Source organism: Amia ocellicauda, chromosome 4 (genome assembly GCF_036373705.1).
Source record: "Amia ocellicauda isolate fAmiCal2 chromosome 4, fAmiCal2.hap1, whole genome shotgun sequence".
In the NCBI taxonomy this organism is placed as follows: domain Eukaryota; kingdom Metazoa; phylum Chordata; class Actinopteri; order Amiiformes; family Amiidae; genus Amia; species Amia ocellicauda.
Window position 1 is genome coordinate 7,479,008 of NC_089853.1, and position 27,897 is coordinate 7,506,904.

Consider the following 27,897-nt stretch of genomic DNA (forward strand, 5'->3'; position numbering starts at 1 on the left):
CGGAGAGCTGCGTGACGTGACGACCTGGCGGTGGTTAAAGCACACACCCTCCCTCGGGTTAGACAGACACAGACACATCTCTCAGCTGCCAGGACCGCTGCAGGGGCTTTTCTGGACAGAGCAAAGGTAAGGCCACAATTCAGACACTTTATTCAGGCAGGAGCGGTGGGGTTCTGCGGTGACATGGGAGTGGTGCACCTCAGTGACCCGATGTACAGACTGGATAGACTGGAGAGAAGGGCCGTGTCACAGCGTGGTCCAGTGCTCTACGCGCTGCTCGGGTATTGAGTGAAGTTCAAGGCAAACTGGATAAGTCAGGTGCCTAGAAGCAGGGGATGGGGGTGGGGGGTCTGTTAACAGGTAAATGCATCTGGGGCCGTTTTCAGAGAGCAGCTCAGTCCTGACATGTTTGTGTGAAGTTGTTATTTCTGCTGTTCTCAGTTGTGAACCTGAGAGCCTGGATCAGATGTACGCAGGAGTCAGTGAATACATTCAGACAAATATGCACATACAGCACTGGATATATTCGTGAGGTGAATCAGAAAAAGGCAACGATGTTTCATTATTCCTGTTCGATGGGACCAGGTTCACAATCCTTCATGCTAATAACTGCCTCCGAAAAGCTTGATTTGCACTTTGAAGTAAATAGGTAATAAAAGGAAGTAATTGGGTGTAATTCTTTCATTGTCAATTCAATCTCAGCTCTGATTTTGTTCAAATGTTTGCTCATGAAAACCAGTTGTGCAGGAACCAGTCCCCTGCGTTAAACTTCAAATTCAACTTAAACTTAAACACAACACAAAGCATCAACATAATGTTTTAGTTAAATAAATGATTCAGATTTCAGACCAGCTCACAAACCACTGGGCCGTGTAAATCCATGTTAGTGCTAGTTTACGTGATGACATTTTGTAACTGTTGTCCTTAAAAGTGTTACCGTTAGACTTGTATAAACAAGGTATGTGGAGAAGTATGTGTGGTCGGAGTATTTCAGCAATTCTCCTTCAAGTCTGTACAAGTTTTCTCAATCGATTTGGCACATTTTGTGAAACAAACTTAACATTCTCAAAACTCTAAGTACAATCCTCACATCACGTGGTACATTCAGCGCAATACTCTACTTCACCTGCAAAAGGCGATAACTCAATCATAATTATTAACTCATGTTTCAAATGTAAATAAATCCATCAATTAATAAATCTGTGTCACCAGAACAAAAGGTTCCTTTATCATTGCCTACGCCAAGACATATTGTCAAATGACAGCTTACTCTGAAAGTGTGATAGTTGCCCACTATAAAATACTGTCAAATTACTAACATTTTGTATGTAGCCAACTGAATAGTATTGCTGTCAGAAAGTCATGGCACACACTGTAATTTCATCAAAACATGTATTTATACATTTCTCAATACTGTATGTAGCTACATTTACAGCAAACAGAACATAAAAAGCTTTTAACGCACAGAACAGACAAATACAACAGCACAATTATGTACATTAGGAACTACAGTATATGTAAAAGAAAAATGAAAATATGCTGAAAGTTCATCAGTCTCTTGGGTCATGAGACAACCTACTTTGTCCCAAACGATAACATAAGTTGGCAACATTTTCCTCGTCCTCTGGCTCTTCCTCTCCCGCTCACCACACCACACACTCGAATGCCCTTCCTCTTGCAGCAGCAGGCTCTTGCCCCCGTCTGTGCCCTGCCTGTTCCATATTCCACAATTGTACAATTCAGTCTTGCAGAATAAATGTGTGAAAGCTGATAGGTTATGAGTTGCACCTGTAAGCTAAATTTGACAGCATATGCAATTGGCTGCAAAATGTAATATTTCCCCATCTAGCCTAACTCAATCCATCTGACAACTATTACAATACCACATAAGTGCTCTTTATCTAATATATGTTTGACAGGTTATTGTGACTGCTGGTTGTTCTATTTAGCATGTAAGGATTTACACAATGAACATGTGGATAATTGCATGTAAGAGTAATATCATTCAACAGAAAATGAATGTAAACTATTTTGATCAGCAAGGCTGTCTCAATGCATTTTGTGTGAAAGCAATGAGAAATGACTACAGTCATGTGAGCAAATGACCTAATGGTGTGGAGTATTTCATACACTGTTTGACAAAGTTTGATAGTCATTCGACGATTGTGCCAAAGCAATTGAGATAAACTGTAACAGAAGAGTGTCCCCCTTGTAGTGCCCGGAGCGGCTGCATATCAAACACACAGAACCTGTTTTAGCGGGTGCAGCATCGTCCTTGAGATGGGGATTCGGGTATTGAATATTTGTGCATATTGACGATTTTTTGATAGCCAGCAAATTACATTTTCTAGCACGGATCCTAAAATGTGTCTCTCAGAGGAATTGTGACACATATTTAGGATTTTTATATTTGAACAATAGAGTTTAAGGTTACATTAATTTTCATCATGAAAAGAAAACAAATCAAACATTGAAAACGCACCTGCTTCCCGTAGCACTTTGCACAGCAGACAAACACCTGCCACCTGCTTCCCCAAATTGTAAACTTAAAATTAAAACTGGCCTTTTCCTGATTATTTTATTCATATTATGTTTTTCTCATGTGTGTCTTTTCCAAAATCCCCCAAAACATCCAAAATTACAAAACATGACCAAGCTGGGTTTTAATTAGAGACACGGAAGAAAGGAATAGTCTAGGAGTTACATTCAGGTGGTTTAGATGGGATTATTTTGAGTAAAGTGCCAAAGTAAAGTGCCAGCTCTCGAGTTAGTGTTACATGTTGGTCTGGGTTAACGCTACAGTTCCCAGTGGACTTAGACATTCATTAAAGTCTGGGCTGCTTTTCTATGAACTTCACAGAATCCGGTGCAGATTTTAGGGGGTCTAGCTTGACATTTTGGGGTTGGCCAGGGTTGGGGTCAGATTGAAAATGGGGTAGAAACCAACTGATGTACAATTGTGTGTTTGAGGTCTAACCGTGCTGTCTTTTTGCCATGAGGTTAAAACAGCCCCAATTTCCAGGTAATCCAGTCAAACACAGATAATTAGGCTTCACTGACTCACACAGTCTTAGTAAACACAGTTTCATAATTGCCTCGACTAATGGATGGTTTCAAGTATCACTAGACAATTGCTGGGTGTAAGTTTTGACATCACTAACGCAACTCCTTTCATGCCAGTCCTTGACTTTCATTGATTTCATTTTTCTTTTCATGGTGGGATTTGTACATGAAAGCAGGTATTTGTTTACTTAACATCGGCTAACAAGCCCCCAGTTTCCCAGGGAAGTGCGTTCATGTTGTGGTTTCCGCCGCCTGGTTACTATGCCTTCCCTGCGAAAGTGCATCTCTGAACATGATTCATGGGATCCTGAGACAGACAGCTTTTCAGCTGTTTTAGCACAACATTCCCTGCGCTGACAGGGTCGTGTGAGCTGCTGCAGGAGTCGTCAGATACATCTGAGGGACCAGTATAATTATTGTGATGTTGAAACTGTGATTGCAATAGTTATATATATATATATATATATATATATATATATATATATATATATATATATATATATATATATATATATATATATATATTATAATTTTATTTTTATCACAAAGTTAATTATATTTGAAAATGTTCAAGTGTTTTTCTGGTCATGTAGAATTAAAAATATGGAAACTGTTTTCTTCACAGCAGCAGGTGTCAATGCTGTGAATGATAATTGAGTTACTATCAGGCTTGACACTTTGCTGGAGTGACATATTTGAAAATAGCTGAAAATATTTCAGCTGTCTTTCTCCCAGGCCCGCTGTCAGCAGGAACAAATACAAATATGTAAATACATTTTTAAAAATAATAATTAATAACTATTTTGTATGTATGTGTTTATTCACCCTCAATTTTAAATTATTGTAATCACTGTCTCAGTTTTCACAGCCTTTCTTGAAATTCCTCACGTTTGCTCAAGTGTCGACAAGGTTGTTCAAAGGTTTTTCCTCCAGAGACAAATGACTGACAGTTCCAGTAATGTCTGCTTGTGAGCCTCCAAAGACACTCAGAAGACTGATCTCATTGGGATTTCTGTCTGGAAAGCCTATTATTTTAAAGTGGTATTGTGGTGTTTTTCAATTTTTTACAGCAGCTGTACACTGTAGCAACATATGCATTTTGTGCTTTGTGATCTTCCAATCAACATGCATTACGCATCTCTGGGTGTTTTTCTGCGATATTTAACAGATTGTCTGATCCTGCACCCAGTATTTTACAATGTTATCTCAGAAAATACAGACAGCATTTTGCAATGGACCAAAAAGCTGTGCAATTCCTACAATTCAGTCCAGAGCTAAAACAGCTGAAAAGCACCAGGTGAGCTTCTCACGCAGAGAAAAGCAAAGATGGGAACAATCACAAAGACACCACAGGTTTCTGTCTGCTGGGTGTATTTCATCTGTATAGGAAAAACAGGTTGCATTATGCTAGACGGGGGAGAAAAGGAGCTGTTCACCTTGCTTTCTTGTGCTGTTCCTTGGCACTTTTTGTGTCATGTAAGTTAATGGAAATCAAACTGGAGAGAAGATGCAAATTTTATTTTTTTATTTAAATCTCCACAAGACAATGACGACTATGTGAAGTAAAACAACCTTTCCCCTTCCACTTTCTGTGTGCCCCTTATGCAAAGATATGGATTCATATCCCTGTTCTTGTTTCCTTCTGCAGAACTCGGGCCGCACTGATCTGAGCTGCCAGGCAGTTTATCCTTTCAGAGATGGCGAAATCGCAGATACTACTCTCACTGCTCCTCATGTCCCTGGGGACCCCCTCCCTCAGTAAGTCAATCTTCTCATTTGATTCTAGTTGTGCTCCGAGCAGGGCAGAGTGGGAGGCTGACCGTACACAGGGGATGGCCGGAGAGGGACAGTTATAGATGCGTGCAACACTGGTCTGGAGGAAGACCAGGGACCAGCCCAGATGGCTTTAATATCTACAGCAAAAGGATGTTTGTTTGTTTGCCTGTTTTTAATGGTTTTGTTGGCTCAACGTCCAAACAATAATAGGCTATACTTTGTTTAAGTCCCTTTTGTCATGGGAACATGTAATGAATTCCCCTAAATTTCATCTTCAGACACAATATCCCTATTCAATTAAGCAAGTTCTGTGGGTTGACAACACCATCCCCACAAAGCACACAGTTTGCTGTTTGCTGCTCTTCGAGGAACGCGTCATTACAACTAAGCGTTTTTTTCTGCTTCATCACACACCTGTGATTAGACAAAGAAACTATTGCAGCTGAAGATCAAGGGACAGGTAGAGATTAGAGAAGCGGACACTGAATTGAGTCCATTCTAAATAGCCATAATGGTCTCTGAAGGACAATGCTGGTCTGTGTAGATTTAAATAAAAGTGGTTATGTTTTAATTTAATTTACAAATGGGTATGTCTGTTAATTAGAGTTAGCCGGTTAGTCAGTCTTATTATTATTACTGATCTGAATGCCCCCAGAGACATTTCTTTTATCACCTTTAACCATCTTCGATTCTTCATGCAAAACGCCTCCTAATTTCACTGCTCGACACGAGGAGCAGGACATCTTAATCAGCTCCCTTATGTACCTGCCTTTGCATGACATTTGCATTCTTTCCTTATGAAGAAAAAAAAGGAAGCAAGACAAAACAATTATGTCTTTATGCTCTAATTATAACCACAAGGGTAACGCTTCAGATCACATGGCCAATTTAATATTAAATAGATATTCAATTGATGAACTATTAACATTCAACTAATGAAAAAAATGCAAATTACAAAATCGCTCAGCCATCTAAAGTAAAGATATCCAACCCATAATTACAAACAGTTGTAGATATCTCCACTTTAGATGGCTGAGCCATTGTTTTTTCCACCTTGACAACATTTCAGATATAGATAGATATTCCATTACCATTCTATTGCACTTTAACCATCAAGTAATTTAATGTTAATATTTTCAATTGAATATCTCTTCAATATTAAATTGAGCCATTACCCAAATGGGAATCTATATACCTGGTATGCTATAAAAAGATCTTGTCCAGGACTGGTGTGCATTAGCCAGCTGCATGTATGGGATTATTGCCACACTTATGTATGTTGGGGTTGTTTTGGACAAGGAACCTTACAGAGCCATTTCACTCTATTCTCAGGTGTGTCAGGAGGACCTCAAAAACCAGTGCCGGTAAGACTCCCAGTCCTTGTTCCAGCATGAATAAAAGCACACTGGCCGCCCAGACCCCATTCTCATGAAGCCCTGACACCACACAGGTTTCCTGGGAAGACTGGGAATAAACTCACAATATTCAGCTCATACAGTGAATGCAAGACGTATAGCTTAAAGTTAATGTATTGCCTTAATTACCCCTTTCTAACAGAAATATTTCATCAGCATTATCATTCTTGCCTGGTGTTTGAAGTTTTTTCCAACCAAAATATAGGAGCGATCACTGAAATCCCTTCTTTTAAATTCTCCTGATAGTGTAGGTTATATGCAATACAATATTATGACAAATTCTCTAAATCAGACCTAGCTGTGCCACTGTTTGCTTACAGATAATAAAGTGTATATGTAAAGTGTTTCAGATTAAAATAATATCTTTATCCCTGTGCAAGTTTGATGTGGATTATAATTAAAAAAAAAAAAAAAAAGTATGTACAATTGAAATCTGGTATTAAAAGCCTTCTCTACTGCAGAGGAGGTACAGGTACAAAATGCAGTTTGTTTATGGTCATTTTCTCTCTCTATGTATTAATAATGTCTGGCATTCTCTTCTTCGATTTAAATAGCAAATAGTGAAATGCTGAAGTGATAATTTTACATTTGCTTGCTCTGGGTGACTGGAAGCGGGTGCTGGTGGAAACCACACTCATGCTACGGTCTCGATCCATTCCCCAGGCAGCCAAGTGTTCAGGGTGGGAGACCAAGCTGGTCGCGAACTTGAGTTCCCCCCAGACCTTCCCACAGTTCCTCAAAGACAACGCCCAGACCCTCTCCGCGCTGTCTGCTTCCTGCGTGACGTCGTTCCACACGTCTGTGGATCGTGGCGTTTTGGCTACATTGTAAGTAAACTCAAACAACATAAAGATCTACATACATATTCAGATACTTTGGGGTTTTATTTTTTCGTCATAAAAAAAAAATGATATATTATACATTTATAAGGTATCTTTATCCAAAACAACTTTCTGGGAGCAAGATTAACATGTTGCATCTACAGAGGTGCTAATGTCACAGCAGTACGGGTGAAACTGCACACTGGACCAAATTAGACCATGCCACCACAAATTAATTTATAGTGAGGAGGGGAACCCCACAATCAGCCTTTTCTTTCCCCGTGCAGGTTCGGCAGGTATCAGAGATGCACCACGGACACTCCACTATAAGCAGATATTTATTGTTAAAATACAATCCAGCAACAGATCTGGTTAGCAGGGCACGAAGTCTGCTGTCGATGTATACAAATAAAAGGGGGGGGTTGGGGATTAAATATTCTAAAACTAATAACTGCTAAAATCACCTTTAATGCTCTGGGTGATAAACTCTAAAACGATACACTTGGTAAACTAAAACCTACTAAAAGCCTAAAACTAATCCCCCTAAACTACGGTACATACAATTATAAATAAAAGGAATAAACGAAAGTTCACAGTTCAGAGCGATTGGCGTCTGTGGCAGAACATAAGTTGTCAATCCGTCTCCGACTTTATACTGCCAACCGGCTGCGCAGATCCCACGGTGCAGCGCTCCCCTCCTGCAGCTGCAGCTTTTACTCCGTGGCACAGTCAGTAGGGGAAAAAAGGGAAAGAGAAAACAGAAGGGGGGGAAATCAGAATTAATGCAGCCACTATCGTGATAATCACTCCTTCTCCCCGCAACCAGAGTATGCCTATGCACGTCCCTTTCTCACCCCTTCACTGCGCGTCTCTCCTCCCAGCTGCCCGAGTCCAGTCTCCGGAGCGCCTCGCCAGCGCTGTGTCCTGCCGCTCCCGCACTCTCCAGACGTGTGTCCTTCTCCCTGCTTTCCTTAGTCCAAGGGCAGTCTCAAATAGCCGGGAGTGTAATCAGTCATGAGTGGGAGCCGATGGTGGTAGCAGTGCCGTGGGTTAGGGATAGGCTGCCTGCTTAATTAGGCAGGTGTGCCACATTAGGTGCAAAAGAAAACTCATGCAGAAGTTCCAAAAAAAGTCAATCAATCAGTGAAATTAAAACACACGTGAACAAAATAAAATAAATGAAAACCATACATATCAAATAAATGTAAACAAGGTGATAAGGCACCTCTCGTGACACTAACAATAGGACGTCTGTGCAACACAGCATGAACTCACGACACAAAGCACAGCCATGTATTGTTCCCAGCGCAGGCAGGCCTGTGATTCTGTACCGCAGCTTTACAAGCCCGTCAGCTGCCCCCTGGCTTGTGCAGCAGGGGGGTGAACCAGTGAAGTGAGCCTGAGTGCCACTCAATCCGTGTCTCTTCCTTCCAGATTGAACGCCCTCAACAAGGTCTACGATGGACTGAACCCAGGGACAAAGCAGGCTCTGTACAATTGGGTGCAGCAAGTTTCCCAGACCCAGAATGCTACGAAGCCTCCAGGGCCCAAAGGTGATTAAAAGGATCCTCAAGGTCCGAGCAAGACCAGAAAGAGGGAACTGAAGAAAACTGTAATGTGCTGTTGGGGGGGCATGTGCAGGTCATTGTTCACCGCTCGGGATTCGAGCCCTGCGGTCAACAAATGCAGCCAGAACCACAGGGCACAAGAATAGATCACTTTCTGTACTTTCACATCCAGCAACATGAATATCCAAGTTCATGGTCTCTCACACACAATATTCCAGGGTCAAGTAGATTAAATCTGGTTGTTTTCCGTTTGTATATTTTGTTTTTTCCAGGTTGGATCACAGTTGAGGTTCTTCAGGTCCTGGGACGTTTTATTCTGCAGGCGCCCCAGTCCACACTGGAGGGCATTGTGGGAAACACAGACAGCCCTGTAAGTCACAACTCCATTACAGCTTCTCCTTCCACAAGTTGATTTGAATGAATGAAGGCACTTGGTCAAATAAATCCATAAGAGGAGAGTTTAAAATATACTCCGGTTCTATTAAATGCCTGACAAGATGCAGAAAAGACCGTAGATAACAGACTGGACATAATAGGATGGCATTAATTGGTCACACATTAAAATATATCCTATAATAAATGGAAATGTTTTATATCCTGCCTTGTGTATTGACAGCCAAACAAACTATATGCATACAGAGTTGTGTGTAATTCATCATCATCTGCCAATCTGTTTCCTATTTCCATTATTTATTAATGGTGTTCAAAGGGATGCCTACTTCTATACAAACACTAATGAGTAAAGAGAAAGAAAAACAATGTCATGTCATGGTACACTCAGTGTCCAACACACACACATGGCTGTCACTGCTGCAATTCCACTCTGCAACCTTGGCAGGTTACAGTAATCCTGATCTTCAATGGGAGAATATCCTGGTCTCTGGTGCTCAAATCGAACTCCTGAGCAGATGGCAAAACAGAAATGAACATGCATTAATAAGGGTGTGTAATGCCATGACAGAAGGAGAGGCCTTCACAGTGGTTATTGTTGTGTTGCTGCTTTTCCACAGCTCTGCAAACTTTTCAAGAACGGTACGGATATCTGGGATCGGCTCTACGATCTCAACAGTGGGCAGGCCGAGCTGTTTCTGGACGGGTTCAAGTCGTGTGGAATCGACGTAACCAACCAGACTGTGTTTTCAAAGTAAGCGTGACTGGAATTGGGTACTTTTGTAGGTTACTAACATGTAATAAGTCACATCTCACATGACGGTAGATCTCAACATTATTATTTTATTTGTTTAGCGCCCTTGTACCTGTCTAAAAAGGCTCAATAATTACAGATGTACTTATATTAAAGTATTACCCTTCTTTTTCCATTATTTTTCTAAAGATCATGAGTAATTCAGTGCTGATTTTTAGTGTGTGCGCATGTTCGTTTGTATTTGTTTAGATTGTTTATGCATCCAAGTTAATTCTGTGTCACACACACCACAACAATAGCCGGGCACTGCGTCAAAGCGCAGAGATTAACATCCTTATTTCTCCGCAGGCTCGGGCAGCTCACCTGCTTCTTTGATAGAGTTGCCAGCAAAATAAGGCCAGCGGACACCCTCGCTCTGGTAGCCAAGCTGAAGACCTGCACAAGGAACGTGAAAGACGTATGCCCACAGTCCAACCACCCTGTTTTAATATTGCAAAGTCTTTTCTCTGTGTGCAGGCCAAACAGCGGTTTCTATTTGAAAAGGGTTTTTGGGTTAAATGAACTTTACCTTTTTACCAGAAGTTAAACACTTGCTCCGCACAGTCCCACCCATGCCATTGATTGAATAAAATGTTGTTGTTGTTTTTTTGTTTTTATATTTGTAATATAAATAATTGGAGAGACAAGAAAACAAGTCCAGTAAATCTGTTTCAGTCCTCTCCTTTCCATACTCTCTATTCTGCTTTTGCTATGAGGGCAATTTCCCGGTGACAGTGTAGTCCTGAAATACACGCCCTGCCCAGAGTTCTTAGACCTGCCTGGAGCCTGGACTCCAATCCTTCTTCTGCACTCCTCTCACAGCTGTACCAGAAGCTAATAAGTGGCAAGAAAAACATCACTGTCGATGATGTGATGAACATGGGCGAGTCAGCTGTGGGCCTGAGTGTTGCACAGCTTAAGGACATGGACAAAGACAAGGTGAAGCAGCTTCTGCCCACACTGATGAATGTCACGGGATGGAAGGATTCTCAGAAGAAAGCTCTGCTGGATCAACTGGGAGAGGTATGTGAAGCACATAGCATCTGAAACATCTCCACATGCACAGTGTTAGACCAAATGCAATAAAACAGCCCTTAAAATCCAGTCTCATTATCACGCTTGATTAAGTGTATTGTTATGTTGTCTCCAGTTAGCCTTGTGTTTTTTATTAACTTTGCATTGCAGTACATGAAGTACATTTAGAAAACAAAAGGAATCTAAAGGAATAATATATTCTCGCCAAATGTGTGTATAAAAAAGTGTTCTGGTCATCAAAAAGATTAATTGTACGATTGCTTTGATGAACAGGTGACAGCCCGCAATCTGTCGAGTCTGGGATATCTGGCCAGTGGAATTGAAGTAAAAAAACTGAAGACAATGAACAGCAATGACCTCCTGGAGGCCATGAAGAACAAGGAGGTCTCGAAGTCCACAGATGACATGAACCCTGTCCAGAAAAAAACTATTATCCAAGAGGTACGTCAGAAACAAAAAACACATTTCACTACATTCTACACTTTCCTTTGTTTTGTTTGCTGATGTTTAGGGTTTTTTACTATTTAGGAATATGCAAATGTCTCTCAATCTTAACGTGCTGCTGCAGCGAGCTTGACAAGAATCTGTACGACATCACCAAATGCTCAGTCATGCCTTTCACCTTTCCCTTACACCGCCGCACCGATTATTATCCCCTCCTCCTGCCAGTACTCTTGCAACACTTTCTTCCATTTTTTATTCTGTAAAGGTATTGAGAAACAAGTCGATGGACGAGACCCTGAAGGATATCCCGCCAGGTCTGGTGTCAGAGATTTCTGCCGCATCTCTGAAGAAGGCATCGAACGCCTCGCTGTCACTGGACTTCCTCAATAAGTCCTTTCCATGGAACAAAGGCCAGGTAAGAGATGTCAGCCTCCGAAACAAACACATAAATAAAGTACAGTAAACATCCAGAAATGCAGGATTCACTGGTTAAATCATAATCATACTATTTATAATAAGAATCATATTTTTGTCTGCCTCATATCTGAAATGTAAATTTGTGCTTTGGTTTGCAGATTATAGGATGATAAAAATACAACAGGAACTGTTAACATCAATAGGATTTGCATTGGCTGGTATCCCCCTATATATATATTCACACATATTTGTATATTTATATTTTGGCTGGTTTCTCTTTACTTTAATGCACGTAAGGGTGTTATGTAATAAACTGGCATGTACCATTTCCTTCAAACAACACAGTCTCATTGTACTATGAAATGACGAATTTGTATCGTATCGTATTGGACTTGCCACCATTAACAATAACTGGACTGACCCCCTCTGGTTTGGAATATTTCCTTTTACATTTCAGGCACTGATCATCGTTAAGAAAATATGGAAGAATCTAAAGACTAAGGAGGATTTCAAGTAAGTGCACATGTATCTAACGGGCACTTACCACTGTTTAATTGTCTTGGAGTCCGAGCCCATGACGGGAGACAACGTTTACGATTCTATTTCAGTGAGAAATCAATCATCTTAAATTACAGTTTAACCCATTTGCTCTGTGTTCTTCTGTTAAAGCAAATTGACCACAGCTGTGACTGGTTTAACCTGCGGTATCATCAAGAACCTGTCCATGGAAAACCTGAGGACCCTGGCACAAAACAGCAACTTCACCCGTGATCAGGTATACGAATGATGTGCCATGAAAGCACTATTCACAAAAGACACGTATATTAATACATTCAAATACATCTCCCCAGATAGGTTCCCCCTTAACCCCTGTTGGCATCTCTTTTAACCATTGCAGATCCGCTGTGGAAGTAAAGCCTACTTTGATGGCTTGTGGGCAATCAAGCCTTTTGCCAATTTGACCAATGATGACATTAGCCAGATTCCTCCCAGTTTTCTTCTGTTCTCACCGTAAGTCACCCTCTGCCCTCACTCACTGGGAAATCCTTTGCCCCTTTGGAAAACCTCTCTTTACTGTACATGTGACCCTGTGCTTTACTAACCAGTTATGATCTGTAGACATCTATCAATTAAGAAAGACCTGAAGACATCTCTGTATTGATGATTCTGGACATCTACTTCTCTTAAATTTGATGGTTTTTATTAGACAAGGTGGAATGTCGGTGGAGGAGGATGGGGGTGAATTGGTGGACTTGAATGTCTTTAATTTTGATGGCACTTTCAAGGAGGGGCTTTAGCACCATGCGTCATGTTAATTTGCTGCCCATGTGCACTTCCTCCCTCTCTCTATTAACCAACCCCACTGGCTGGCCGGCTCTGGGGTCACAGGGTTCTCCCGGACCTGATGAAGGTGAACGGCTCCGTCGACTGCTCATCTTTGGTGGCCGTCTTAACCAAGGCAGACCCTCAGCTTCTGCCCCTCAGTTCGGGACGGCGAAATGAGGTCCTTAACTTCATCAAGACCTGCTGGGTGAGACTGCGTTTCCCTCGTCAGATGTATGTCTCAGCACCAGTTTTGCTTCTGTCCTTCTCTGGACTACAGGGCCAGTTTTTGTTCCACCCCCTAGCAGGCGCGTTGGGGGTCCAATTCCATGATTTTTTTTTAAGGGTGGTGGTGTTTGGTTCTTGCCGTTACTGAGGGGCTTGATTGAATGTGATGGATATGGATGTGGAATGACCGTGAGTTTACCGATTTGTTTAATTCCAGAACATTTCTGACACCTCGGCCATCACGCTCGACCAGCTTGCGAAACTCGGGACAGTCGTCTGCTACTTCAAGGCAGCTGACATCAACAGTCTGACCAACACCGTCTTCAAGGCGGCCGTCCAACAGCTGAATGCGTGCGGCAATTTCAAGGGAGGAGTGAAGCAGAGCATTGCAGCCAAGATTAAGAGCACATACGGGTAGGGTCCTGGCAGCTTACATTATTGAGAGAGTGCTGTTTTCACACCGGCGTCTCTTCACAACTGATAGCATCGGCAAATAATTATAGATCACTGCAAGCATCTGCTTTTAGGGATGACTTACACAGCCACTCACAGAGCTACAGATACACATGGTCTTGTCTTGTGCAAAAACACAAACTAAATGTAACTGCAGTAGATGAGTGTACATGCCAATTACATTGAAAGAAAAAGTAAAAGCACAGCTGGTAATGAGATGCATTGTGGGATTTTCCTAATTTACGAAAGCTGCTGTTGAATTCCACACATCTCTCGTTGCTGCTTTCCTGAGAGATGATGAAATATTCAACCCAGTCTGCCATGCGGACACAGGAAAGAGGAAGGGGATCCATCATGTGGTACATCGGCCCCAGAGACTTCCTGTTTCTCTAAAAAACCCGCATTTAAACTACCCAATACTTGAATTGGTCCCAGTAATTATTTCCCCATTGGCAAGTTCCTAGTCCAAGCACACCCATCAAACCAGCAGTCCTAGAAGAGTACGGATGGGCCCGAGTGTACCTGTAGCCGTGTCGTTTTTCACAGAGCATCGAGCTCTACCCCACTGTGTTTTACTATAGCTGTTGAAACTGCAAATCCTGTCATCTCTCACCACACTGCTAATCATACTATAGGTATATACACCAATCAGCCATAACATTATGACCACCTGCCTAATATTGTGTAGGTCCCCCTTTTGCAGCCAAAACAGCCCTGACCCATCGAGGCATGGACTCCACTAGACCTCTGAAGGTGTGCTGTGGTATCTGGCACCAAGACGTTAGCAGCACATGCTTTAAGTCCTGTAAGTTGCGAGGTGGGGCCTCCATGGATCGGACTTGTTTGTCCAGCACATCCCACAGATGCTCGATTGGATTGAGATCTGGGGAATTTGGAGGCCAACACCCTGAACTCGTGATTCATCAGACCAGGCCACCTTATTCCATTGCTCCGTGGTCCAGTTCTGATGCTCACGTGCCCATTGTAGGCGCTTTCGGCAGTGGACGGGTCAGCATGGGCAGCCTGACTGGTCTGCGGCTACGCAGCCCCATACGCAACGAACTGCGACACACTGTGTGTTCTGACACCTTTCTATCAGAACCAGCATTAACTTTTTCAGCAATTTGAGCTACAGTAACTCGTCTGTTGGATCGGACCACACAGGCCAGCCTTCGCTCCCCACATGCATCAGTGAGCCTTGGCCACCCATGACCCTGTCGCCGGTTCACCGCTTTTCCTTCCTTGGACCACTTTTGATAGGTACTGACCACTGCAGACCGGGAACACCCCACAAGAGCTGCAGTTTTGGAGATGCTCTGACCCAGTCGTCTAGCCATCACAATTTGGCCCTTGTCAAAGTCAAAAGCCATTTTTCCTGCTTCTAACACATCAACTTTGAGGACAAAATGTTCACTTGCTGCCTAATATATCCCACCCACTGACAGGTGTCATGATATCGAGATTATCAGTGTTATTCACTTCACCTGTTAGTGGTCATAATGTTATGGCTGATCGGTGTACAATGTGTGTGTGTGAGAGAGAGAGAGTGTACAACTGGTTGCGTTAGTTAGACCTCCTGTCTTGCTAATTGAAAGGCTTCAGCCGAGAGGGGGAGAGGGAGAGTGAAAAACATTTTCATTGTTAAATATGTGAAATGACAATGTTTCTCAGAACAGCTGTTGCAACATGGAGTGGAGCCAAATGCTGTATTTCTCAGAGGCTTGACATTCGCGCTTTGAAATTAATCCCCATTGAAACTCTGAACTCTAATTAATTTCCATGCATTTATGTGTGTGTTTATTTTCCCCTCTCCCCTCCCGGATGGTAGCAGTGATGTCTCTGCCTGGACAACTGATGTTGTGAATGAACTGCAACTCCTGCTGTCAGTGCTCGAGAGAAACGACCTGGGAAAGATCAATAAAACAGTAAGGATCTCTTATGCGCCATGAAGGAAACGGATAGATTGGGACTCAGAAGAACACTTGAAAAGGTGGACCTAATATACCAGTGTAATAGGTATATATTAAAAAACGGCCTTCAGATAAATGAATTCACAGGATCAGACAATCGGAACGCACTCTCTCTCTTCAGTCTTTTTCTCTTGGATTTAAAATTTCAATCATCAGCATGGCAACCACTGATCTTCACGCATTTGACATTTAAAAAAAAAAACAGATGTTTGGGGGGTGATTGGTGAGGGCTAGTGCGTGTGCCAAGATTGCATGAGGCTTCAAAGACGCACTCTGCACACATGCTCTGAAAACACTGCACCTTGAGGCGGCATTTAGACAAGGTTTCCCTTGTTGTTGGGAAAATAATTGGGGGAAAAAAAGCTAAAAGGCGAAACTCTGCAGGAGACCATGAAGGGCAGAAATATCGATTTAGATATACATATATCTATGTTGTTGTTGTGTGAACACCAGGAATGCAGTTGACTCGACACCAGGGTCAAATCTTCCTTTGTTCAGACCATAAATGTTAAGTACAGGCTATTCCGTGAGAGCGGCTCGTTCTCCGCACGAAAGACTGCTTTTAAAGGTCTTTTGCCAAATATGTACATTTGTCACTGCAGCGGTTCTGGAAAATGAGCTGGAGGAGTTGATTTGTGACTTGGAGAGAGAAAAACGAACTGTATCCCATGTTGCTCCTCAGGAGGGTTTGACGGCTCTGTGTTTTCTGTCAGATGGCGGTGAAGACTGCACTCTCAGACATCCTGTCCACTCTGAAGAGCCCACAGGGGTTCGTGCCCGGTGATCTGGACTTCACCCCGGACGTGTCCGCCATGAGGGAGATCCTGGCCAGCATCATCCTCAACACCACACTGCCAACCAGCGCCCGGAGGAGGAGGGACAGTAAGGGCCGATCAGTTAGAATAAGAACATAAGAACATAAGAACATAGGAAAGTTTACAAACGAGAGGAGGCCATTCGACCCATCGTGCTCGTTTGGTGTTCATTAATATCTAAGTGATCCAAGGATCCTATCCAGTCTATTTTTAAATGTTCCCAAACTTTCAGCTTCAACCACATCGCTGGGTAGTTTATTCCAGATTGTGATGACTCTCTGTGTGAAGAAGTGTCTCCTGTTTTCTGTCTTGAATGCCTTGAAGCCCAATTTCCATTTGTGTCCCCGGGTGCGTGTGTCCCTGCTGATCTGGAAAAGCTCCTCTGGTTTGATGTGGTCGATGCCTTTCATGATTTTGAAGACTTGGATCAAGTCCCCACGTCGTCTCCTCTGTTCCAGGGTGAAAAGGTTCAGTTCCTCAGTCTCTCAGTAGGACGTTCCCTTCAGACCTGGAATGAGTCTGGTTGCTCTCCGCTGAACTGCCTCTAGAGCAGCGATATCTTTCTTGAAGTGTGGAGCCCAGAACTGCACACAGTATCCAGATGAGCTCTAACTAGTGCATTGTACAGTCTGAACATCACTGCCCTTGTTCTCAATTCTACACTTCTAACAATATACCTTAACATTGTTTGCCTTTTTTATTGCTTCCCCACATTGTTTGGATGGAGAAAGTGAGGAGTCCACATAGACTCCTAGGTCTTTCTCATGCGTTTCTTCATCTAGATCTGTACCTCCCATAGTGTAATTATAGTGGACATTTTTGTTACCTGCATGTAATACCTTGCACTTGTCCACATTGAAATTCATCTGCCAGGTGTCGGCCCACAACTGAATATTATCGAAGTCCCTCTGAATAGCCTGTGCTGCCAAGATTGTATCTGCTGAGCCACCTATTTTAGTATCACCTGCAAATTTGACAAGTTTGCTAACTATCCCAGAGTCCAGATCATTAATATAGATTAGAAAAAGCAAAGGCCCTAGTACTGATCCCTGTGGAACTCCACTAACAACCTCACTCCAGTTAGAAGCGACTCCTCTAATCGACACCCTCTGTTTCCTAGACATCAACCAGCTCATAATCCATCTACTTACATTACCCTGAATGCCTACAGCTTCCAATTTGAGGATCAGTCTTTGGTGCGGAACCTTATCAAAAGCTTTTTCGAAATCTAAGTATATCATATCATATGCTTTCACATGATCTACAGCTGCAGTTGCATGTTCAAATTTTTTTAATAAATTAGTAAGCCATGATCTGCCTCATCTAAACCCATGTTGACTATCTCCAAGAATATGGTTTTCATTGAGATGCTCCCCTATTTTCTGTCTAATATGTTTTTCCAACATTTTACAGGTGATGCAGGTGAGACTGATTGGTCTGTAATTTCCTGGCTCATATTTGTCCCCTTTCTTGTGGATTGGTGTGACATTTGCTGTCTTCCAGTCAGTTGGCGCATCCCCTGTTCTAAGTGTCATTTGGAATATTTGAGTTAGCGGCCTATAAATAATGTCCCTCATTTGTTTAAGTACTGGTGGAAATATCCCATCTGGCCCAGGTGATTGGTTTGTTTTTAATTCTGCTAGTCCCTTTAGTACTTCCTCCTCATTTATCCTGATCTCTCTTAGGGTTTGACTGGACTGGTTGTCAACCTGTGGCATGTCATCTGTTTTTTCTTTTGTAAAAACCTCAATTTTTGCCCTTTATCTGTTTCACCTCCTCCTTTATTGACCGCTTGCTGTTGTAATATTGAAAAAAGCTCTTTGCATTGGTCTTAGCTCCAACAGCTGTTTCTTTCTATTTCCCTCTTTGCTTTCCTGATCCCTTTCTTAAGATCTCTTTGCAGCTCAACATATTCTTTGTATTTAGTTTCGTCACCATCCCTTTTGTATGCGCTATACAACATTTTCTTCCTCTTTATATTTTTTTTGCATACTTCTATTAAGAAGAAGTACTGTACTGTACTGGACTTGGTATGCTGTGTTATCAATTAATAATTTGTCCCATCCCAAGAGTTATCAGTAAATGTTTAGATCACAGTTCCTTTGGAAACGCACCCCCCCACACTCGGGAAAAACATTTAATTTGCCTCTTTAGTTAGACATGTTTTGTTGTGTGTGTTCTGGCCTAGTGAGAGTCCTGCCAGCCCACTGTGACACTGTGTGTTGTGTGTTCTAGCCTGTACGGTGGTTCCAACTATAGACCAGATCACAGCGCTGGGGGCCGCCAGCACCTCCCTCTCTGCCAGCGCTCTGAGCTGCATGTCCACGGACACCTTCACAAACACCATGGACATCCTGGCACCTCTGACAGGACTGAGCCTCGACCAGCTGACCGCCCTGAAGAACAAGGCGCAGGAGGTGAGCTCGAGGAGCCGACGGGGTTATTTTTCCACGGCTAGAACGTTCTCGCAAAAGTGGATCCTACCCAAACAAGCAAAAGGGCGGTGAAAATAAAAAAATAAAAAATAAATTAATAGAAATCCTGTTGTGATTGTGATCTCTGTTCTCGGCTGTAGAGCACAGCAAGATTCACACAAAACACCTGGTGTAAACTGATGCACCAGCCCAGTTCAAGGGTGTGATACACCCCCCAAGGACATGGAGTCTAGAGCCCTGCATTTCAACCCAAGCCTGACCGGCCCCGACTTATTTACACCCCTCGGGCCGGGGGGCTTCGGGCCAATTTTCACGTCATAGTTCACACGCGGGCCGGGCATCGGGCCTGTTTTAGGCTCCTCCTCCTTTTTATATTTTAGACATTAATGAAAAGAAACAATGAGAAGTTGATGATGGTAAAACAAACATATAAAGATGTTTTATAACATATCACACTGACACGCATGACAGTCTGCTCACGCACACACACGCACACAGGTTTCCCACGGAGAGCATGCTACCGCGCCAGTGCAGACCGGCTCGCACGGTGTCAGTGTCCCCGCCAGCGGCAGCAGCAGCAGCACCGAGTTACAGAAGAAACAGGACTGGACTGAAACCTCCACTGTGGATGCTGTGCTTTTTCTCCACGATGCTCTGTAAAAGACTCTTCTTCTGGCTGTAGCCATGTTAAGACTAGGAGGTTGTCTTGTTTTTCGTTTGATTTGATTTATTTTCATTAGTCTTACTGTTGGAAACTATTGGAAATCAGAATGGCCATGTTCTGTGGTGACGCCTTGATTTTTGAGGTCAGATAACCTGCGTGTTTTATTTATGCGTTTAGATCGTACAGCCCGTTCGCTCGTTTTTCCGCACACCGTTGCGAGCAGCAGAGCAGCCTGGTCAGCTCGTCAAAAATGCCTTTTTACTGTGGTGGTGATAAACATTTAAACTAACATTGTGTGATATGGTTGAAGTGTTTTATATCTATGGATTTTATTGTGGGCAAGTCAAGTGTTGATTTGAGAGGCTAAATTGATCAAACGTGATCAACTCACTGTTGGCTGCTGGCTGCTTGGTCGTCACTTTAACAAACAAAAAATGCTCCGAACATTTTTCTAAATTAACTTAAGAAACGAAAATAAATATAACTACTTTGCCATTAAAAACAAAACTGAATTATTTGAATCGCTGCAACAGTAGTATAGGCTGTGTAATGGGGAAAAAAACACGGGCTCCAGTCGGACTCGGGCCGAGATTGTGATCAGCTGTCGGACTAGGGCCGGGCTGGGGCCTAGATTTGAGGCCCGTGCAGGGCTTTAATGGAGTCGTGTCAGCCTAACGATCAATTTATTCTGACGTTTTCACATTTTGTTCCTATGAATCTCAGAGCATCATGCTGATCTGACCAATGGATTTTCCTCAGAATGAGGGTCCTCCTTCTTCTCATCCATCTAAAGATTTTACAATTATGAATTCTCCTGGCTGTACGAAGGGAATGTGTTTATTCTGTGTCTTTGGTACTACAGTATGAAACGTTTTAGTTTTTCTCTTTGTAACTGGGTTTTTTGCTTGTTTGTTGGTTTGTCCTACAGACATTCGGCACTGGAATCAAATCTCAGCTGGCCAATCTGAAGAGAATCGTAGTGGCTTTCAACGAGCCAGAAGTGAAATCATACTTTGACGCTCCGGATATCGATACCCTAGCTGCGTCCGGACCGTATGCCGACTGGGTGAATGTAGGTACTCTTGAGGTTTGCGTGTGCACAGCGTTTTACCCCGGGAACTCCAATAAGTTGCATGCAAAAACATATTGGAGTTACTGTATATAAAAAAAAAATATATATATATATATATATATACACACACCACACTGATGATTTGAAATAACCGTTTCATAAGGGTTAAAAGACCCAGATACAGATTGCATAAAAAGGGGCACCACAAAGTGTCTGTATATGATATCTTGTGGAGGGGAGGGACATGTATAAAATGATCATCTCCAGTCTGGTATTTAAGATGCCTGGGTTGATTCAGAATGCAGCTGAAGGGGATCTGAAAATCAATCAATAAATAAATACAGACAGACGGACAGATTAAAACATTTGTATTTATATGCATTTTTTATTCATTGCAGACAACTATTTTGCCCAAGGCCCAAATCATTGTGGGTGAATTCCTGGTAAACAACACCATCCCGTCCCTGGGCAGCAGTGATCTCGTGGGCCTGGGCTACTTCCTGTGTGCGTTCAGTGCTGCCCAAGTCAAACAGATCAGCGCCACGGCGTTCAGGTGACAAAGCACCGCCGCTGGGGTCAGCGCTCAGCTGTTAAACCAGAACCATCTCATTCAGCTGTCGTGTGAAAAGCATCACTGTGGACATCTATATGCTTGCTATGAAGCCATTATATTTGATGTATGGGGTATTAAGCTGTTCTGCGGCCATGTAACCATGTCGAGCACACATTGTAAATGGAAAATGACTTATTCTCTTGTTTGGCACTTTAGCACTGCTTGTGTGCGCGTGTGTGTGAGGGAGCAAGTAAACACGCATGCGTTTCTCACTCACAGTCGCTCTCTCTCTCTCTCTCTCTCTCTCTCTCTCTCTCTCTCTCTCTCTCTCTCTCTCAGTACTGCCGCTCAAAACATCGGGACCTTACAGTGCCCCACAGACACGATGGTGGCCCTGAAAGACAAGGCGAAGGAGGCATTTGGGGATCCCAGCACCTGGACTGAGGACACACTGCAGGAGTTGGGCACCATTACCTGTAAGCACATCTGGAACAGCTGCATCTCATGCAGCACCTTCCATTATGTTAACTGTATGCACCTGTATATGTGCCTGTGTTTGAGTGTGTGTGTATCACATATAAAACATACAACTGGCTGTTCAATTTAAAGCATGTTCCCCCTTCCCCAGCTGCTCTGACCGCCAGTGAGATCAGCACCCTGCCAAACAACGTGATGTCATATTTGACCCCAAAGTCTGTCTCCCTCATTCCAGGCGGAATCTTAAATGTGAGTTTACACCTTTTTAATTACTACTACTACTACTACTACTACCATTTATTTCCTAGCAAATGCTCTGGACAACTCAGAGATGTCACGAAACACCCACATTTCACACAACATTGCAAAGTTGGAGGGAAGTAGGACAGGGTCTGCTGCTCCTCCTCCTCTGATTGCAATCGCTGGCGCCACCTCTACTGTAGCCAGTGCTTCAGCCCCGACTGCATTCCCCTCCTACTGCTTCCCTCCTGCAACTAGGACTACAGCTGCTACAACCACGCCTTCCTCACAGGAAGAGCACTGTCCTTCCTCAACCCTGTGCGTCTTTGTCCCCCCCCCCGCAGCAACTCTCCCTGGATCAGCTGAGGAACCTGGGCACAGAAAACTATGCCGCAGTCTCCGCTGAGCAGCGGAGCAAGATGGACGCCAGCAAACTGCAGGCCTTGGATGAGAACTCTGGCACCAGGGCCACCCAGAGCACCAGCAGTAAGTCTCCCTGGAGGAGCGCCTTGGGCTTCAACTCTGGATCCATGGTTTACAATACTGCTTAGGACCTCTGTTCTCTTTGCCTGAATAACGTCACTCTTGAGTGGGATTCGGATTTACCATCCCCTGATAGGGCCCACCAAGTGATTTTATACATAGACAACCTAGCTTTAATATATTTTCTTCAATGCATCGCTTTGTTCTGTACTGTTCTGCAGTGCTATCTCGGTGTGATGTTTGTTTCTAGACGTACTGCTACCAAGTTTGCACCTATGTTTATTTAACACAACCGAGAAAGAAAGCAATTTTACAATCTGAACACCGGGAAATGTAAAAGCAAGCAACCGGGCCTGATCAGTTTAGCAGATTAGCAGCTCAAATCGAGTTCATGTAATCGCAGCTGGCCATTACTTTCTGTCTTCAATTAAAACAGTGGCTTCACGACAGACACACACATGGTAGTATGAACCACGACAGCGACTCCTGCTAAAAAAATACCAGTTTGCTTTTTTTCCAGTGAATGTTTGAATTTTGAAATGTTATCTTTACTCTCTCCATCTGTTTTTGTAACACCTCTCATCTTGAACTTGGACATAAACCCACGCAGCTATTCCTTGTCAGCTACTGTGTTTTTCAGTTTCATTACCTTGTACTGTCACATTATATATTTTTCTTCTGCTTCCGTGGTTGTTAATAATAGACACAATCTTCTGATACTTTGACCATGACAGTGAAGCACAGTAACGTACGCGCCAGACCGTCTTTGACTAGCATGCAAATCTTAAGAGTTTCTTCAGCAACAGAAAGAGGGAGAGAGATGGAGAAAGAGGATTATATAAAAAAGTTAAACGATGCTTTGTTTTCATCTCTTTCTAGACTCTGCCATTATCAACAACTTGAGCCTGTCTCTGTGTCTGTCCCTGGTCCTGCTGGCCGTCCTGCACTAGAGAGCGCAGTCCGGCTCTGGGCGACTGTGAGACACCCTCCGCAATCATATCTATCGCTCAGCCTGCTGTGGATATCATTGATCCATGCTTGTATTTATCTTAAATTATGCTGGACAAATCAGTGGGGTGGGTAGTTAGCAAATTCAGCAATCAAGATTTTCCATTATATAAATCTCATATTATACAGATTATACTTTATTTTAAAGATTACATTTACAGAAGGGAAAAAGAAGGTGTAAAACAGTTTGTGTTCAATTATAATTGTCTTTTTCTGGTTTTGGCAGGGTTAGGGGACTGGATTTAAATTTCTCATGAATAGGAAAGTTTAAGGTATCTTTAGAGATTTAAGCACAATTTTTTTCACTTAATCTCTCTACTTTAATATTGAAACACAGATATGGTCTTAAATTGTTAGATATTTATAGAGAAATGTAATCAAACCAGCAGGGGCAAGCTTCAGCTCAGGGCATTTATATGTGTGGATATTTAAATGATGTAGAGGAGATGCAGTAGTGGAATACCTGTGAAGTTGTCAAATGTTTATTTGAATCTCTATTTATTAATCCAAGTTCATTCATGTACACCTTCTATGATGTGTGATTTTAAAAAGGGTCATTATCCGTCATCTCCAGCTCTTTCACTTTCACGTTGTTGCTCCTCTGCCGAACAGTACTTGATGCTGCGAGTCGGCACCTTGGACAAAAGACAATTAATGGTGTGTACGACCACTGGGCATGTCTGTGTCACGACTTTCATCTCGGTGAAATTCACATCAAGAGAGTGCCTCATTTTTCCCATAGGGGGCATGCTAGGCTATACATGACGGGGTAGGAGAAGACCCCTGAGGTGCCGGGGCTCCTCCACAGTGTGAAGGACTGCCATATTAGAGCTACGTGATTATCTGAACCCCATGGTCCAGGCACACGTGTTGTACTGAAATGCTTATACGTACTCTAATTCAAGTTTTAATTCCTTTTTCACTCAGAACTACTGTAACCAGATAAGAAAAGGGGAAGAAAAATTTAAAACTTTAGATTTTAGATTGAAAGGATGTGATGTATTTGAATAATGCGCACGTGCGATACGTGTCACACTATCCCCAAACCCCGGGCTTCGCTGACAGCACACCTGGTTGGGGGCTGCAGCGCTACTGGTGTTGGCAGGTGTGTGATGTGACGAACTCACACATGTTGAGAGTTTTCCAAATTCTGCGCCACGTCCCAGTGCGCCGCAATCGATAGCGCAGAGATGGATGTTCGAGCGTGAAGAAGTCAACGTCTGACACGTGGGCTTCGTTGGTAATTGTTGGGGAATGTATCGATCTCTTTTCTTTCAATAAGGAATTGAAAACCTAGCCTGTTCGATGACAAAATAAATATGAATCTAGAAAACAACTGTCTTTCTGTTTCTTTCTTATGCTGGCAATGCCTAGTAGGCCTAACCCATTTCATTAGAATACCGACACTGCATACCTGGATTCCCAAACTGATTTTCCATTTCCTACCTAACCATCATATTTGGTGTTATTCTCGTTACTATTAATCCTCTCTGTCCCTTGGCACTAGCTGTGTTTTATCAATCCCAGAAGACAGCTAACCACACAGTCCTGGCCTGTGTCAGCTCATGTTTCAGTCAATAAAACACCACCACCTTCTTTATAGGAGTGCATTACGACTCATTATGCCATTAATCATAGCCGATTGATTTTTATGAAAGCTTAATTTCTCAGCCATAAAAAAAAAACCTCAGTGCGTGTTCTGTGATGTACAACATGCCCAAGGTAGTAAATTAATCTACAAATACTCCACCATGCAAAATAATATATACATAAATACATACATAAATGCATACATAAATATAATGCTGATTTTCACAAAATTAACACGCTATATGCTATTTTTTGGATATCTACCCAGCTGCACTTTAAAATACTGCATCAAAACGCTGGTGTAATAATCCTGAATTAGCGGTTATACTTGTGTGGTTTTTAATGACTGGGAGTCAATCAGATACGGCCACTGCCCAGAAAAAAAGGAACTGGGTGCCAATTTCAAGGAGCCCTGCTGGCAGTTATTGTTTTTTTATTAGGGCTGACAGTCCATTAAAATATTTGATCCGTTAATCAGTGCGCATTGATGAATCGGTAGAATCGGGCACTTATTAAAAGTGGTTTTCTATACAGTAATACTTTTAATACATGCTAGGCATTGATATTACAGTATAACAACGCTGAATGGGAATGGTAAACCAGAAATGTATATTTGAAATAACACTAAATATAATACAAGAACAATCACTCAGTATTTTCAGTAAAGCACTGGAGGGGACTGACGTTGTTGTGTATTTGAGGGTGTTTCTCTGGTCACCAGTAGGGGTCGCTGTGTAAAACAGTCCTGGGTGGCAAGTCTGGGCGGAAGTTCTTGCTTTTCACAATTGACACATGCCATTGTGTGAAAGATAATGGAGTTGACGGTTATTATACATGACAGATGTTTCCCTCGCAAATGAACTCCTCGCACTGAAGGGAAGCAGCTGTCCAGTGTCGCACTGAGGCTTCACCTCACGCATTTTAAACACCTCAGACAAACCTCACGCACCGACTTACAAATTAAACAAACCCGTTCCTCAGTCCTCATTGTTTCCTTCCGAATCCAGCTTGAATCCACAGCTACACTGTTGTTTTCCCTTTGCCGGCTTGTAACCCTCCAGTTTGTGCGCGGATACTGTACTAAACATCCTCTATTTAAACAAGATACTCAACTGACACTTCTCTTCCGTCTTTGAGGCGCGATGCATTGTGGGAGTTGCACAGACTTCCGGTGGCGCTTTTCTCCCAACCGATATAACGGAAAACCGCCTCAATTCATATGAAGTCTTCTCTTTCAAAGACAATTGCATTTTTTAACACAATGCACCTGGATTGTACTTTCTAAAGCACAAACGAATGCGTGCGCATGCGCAGGCTGTTGTCCAGTCAAGCTGGTGCTGAGAAGCGCTGGTTACACTGTTGCTTCAGGACACATGGGCTGCACGCATCTGTGCTTTATTGGTTGTGACAGGGAAATACGCTCCCTATACCATAATATAAGTCTACAGAAAAATATGAAAATACAGTTTTCCATCACTAGCCAAAGATGATCTCACAAACAACCACACCCTCGTTAAACCATTATCGGTTTCATTACTTATGCAGAAATGTGTTGTTATTGACTTGCCTATGCAATATATGTTTGTAGTGGTGCCAGCAAATTCTCATATTGACGAATATATATTATAGCGTCCTGCAGCCTCATTAATGAAGCCTCATTGGTGATGCGGTTGTTGCACCATGTCACCGGAGACTGCAGCTCCAATCTACCCCCCCAGGATGTCATATATATTATCCCTGGTTGTGAAATGCGAACTATATGACAGAACTCTGAAAACTTTGTAAAGATTTGTAAAGGACTATAGGATTATATATATATATATATATATATATATATATATATATATATATATATATATATATATATTCACAATTATAGTAGACATCAGAAATAGGCTGAAGAGTTGTTTGCTGTCCAGACCTTTGTAAAATATTCTCATTATATACTTTGCCTATGCTATAATGCTTTCATTTACATGGCAGACCTCTACCAGTTTCAAACAGGTCTAATCTGACAAAGAATGGATGTTGGTAACAGACTTTTACACTGATTTAACTTTGTTATAACCATCAGTGAAATAGTTCTGAAACAACACGAGTGAAATGTGAATTCATTATAGCTATGGGATCCAGCTTGGAAGCCACATAACTTTCAATTGAAATGTGTGTATCATATACTTTTTGGGTGATACTATAGGTTTATATTGTTTATATATTTCTAAAATGAAAAGTCAATGTCAGAGTCAATGTGATTAACTAATTTTTATAGATGGCAAAATAATAATGTTTCTATTTCTGTTGTACATATAAAATACAGATTATATATATATATATATATACATTAATTCATTAACAAATGTTTAATTGTACTGTAATACAGATTATTAACAAAGTAAATATTCTAACATTAACCCAAATGTATGACTTTGTCTGATTTGAATGGTTTATCAATTACTTGCTCTTAGGGCAACAGCAAGCACAATATATTACAGTATAGATTGTGTGTATTATAATATATAATATACCGGGAAATATATTTTATCTGTGGCATACTCTACAATATATTGTGCTATGAAGGCTACATATATGGTAAGTATGGCAATATATTTTGAAATATATTTATTGTCAAAACACATATTTTAAAATATATTGCAATATATTTCATTTTCGTCAGGGTATCGCCGAAGTGCTGTCTGTAGTAGCCGGCTCATTAATATTCATGAGCACGCAAGAACAGCGAGATATCCTTGAGAGATATTCTTAGTTTTACTGATTGTGTTGCCACAATTAATTAACACATTCGTGACATTATACTTAGACTTCTATTACTACTTATAATGATAATAATAATTATTATTATATAG

General features: G+C 42.1%; 1 protein-coding gene across 2 annotated transcripts; it reads left to right on the top strand.

The window, feature by feature from the left end:
- On the top strand, nt 1-24,779 carry LOC136747693 (otoancorin). 2 transcript variants are annotated; one of them, XM_066700794.1, is made up of 25 exons: nt 1-126; nt 4,712-4,821; nt 6,172-6,203; nt 6,918-7,081; nt 8,510-8,628; nt 8,916-9,013; nt 9,654-9,787; nt 10,136-10,244; nt 10,649-10,849; nt 11,135-11,302; nt 11,571-11,720; nt 12,180-12,235; nt 12,392-12,497; nt 12,621-12,733; nt 13,112-13,253; nt 13,491-13,687; nt 15,555-15,651; nt 16,410-16,578; nt 18,747-18,928; nt 20,539-20,682; nt 21,081-21,235; nt 21,575-21,711; nt 21,864-21,961; nt 22,297-22,438; nt 23,315-24,779. In XM_066700794.1, the coding sequence occupies exons 2-25, from the start codon at nt 4,761-4,763 to the stop codon at nt 23,383-23,385; spliced, it is 3,045 nt and encodes a 1,014-aa protein (XP_066556891.1). In that variant the 5' UTR covers nt 1-126; nt 4,712-4,760; the 3' UTR covers nt 23,386-24,779. The 2 variants fall into 2 exon arrangements, with proteins under 2 accessions (XP_066556891.1, XP_066556892.1); XM_066700795.1 differs by having other exon boundaries at nt 15,558-15,651.
- The last annotated feature ends 3,118 nt before the right edge of the window (nt 24,780-27,897 follow it).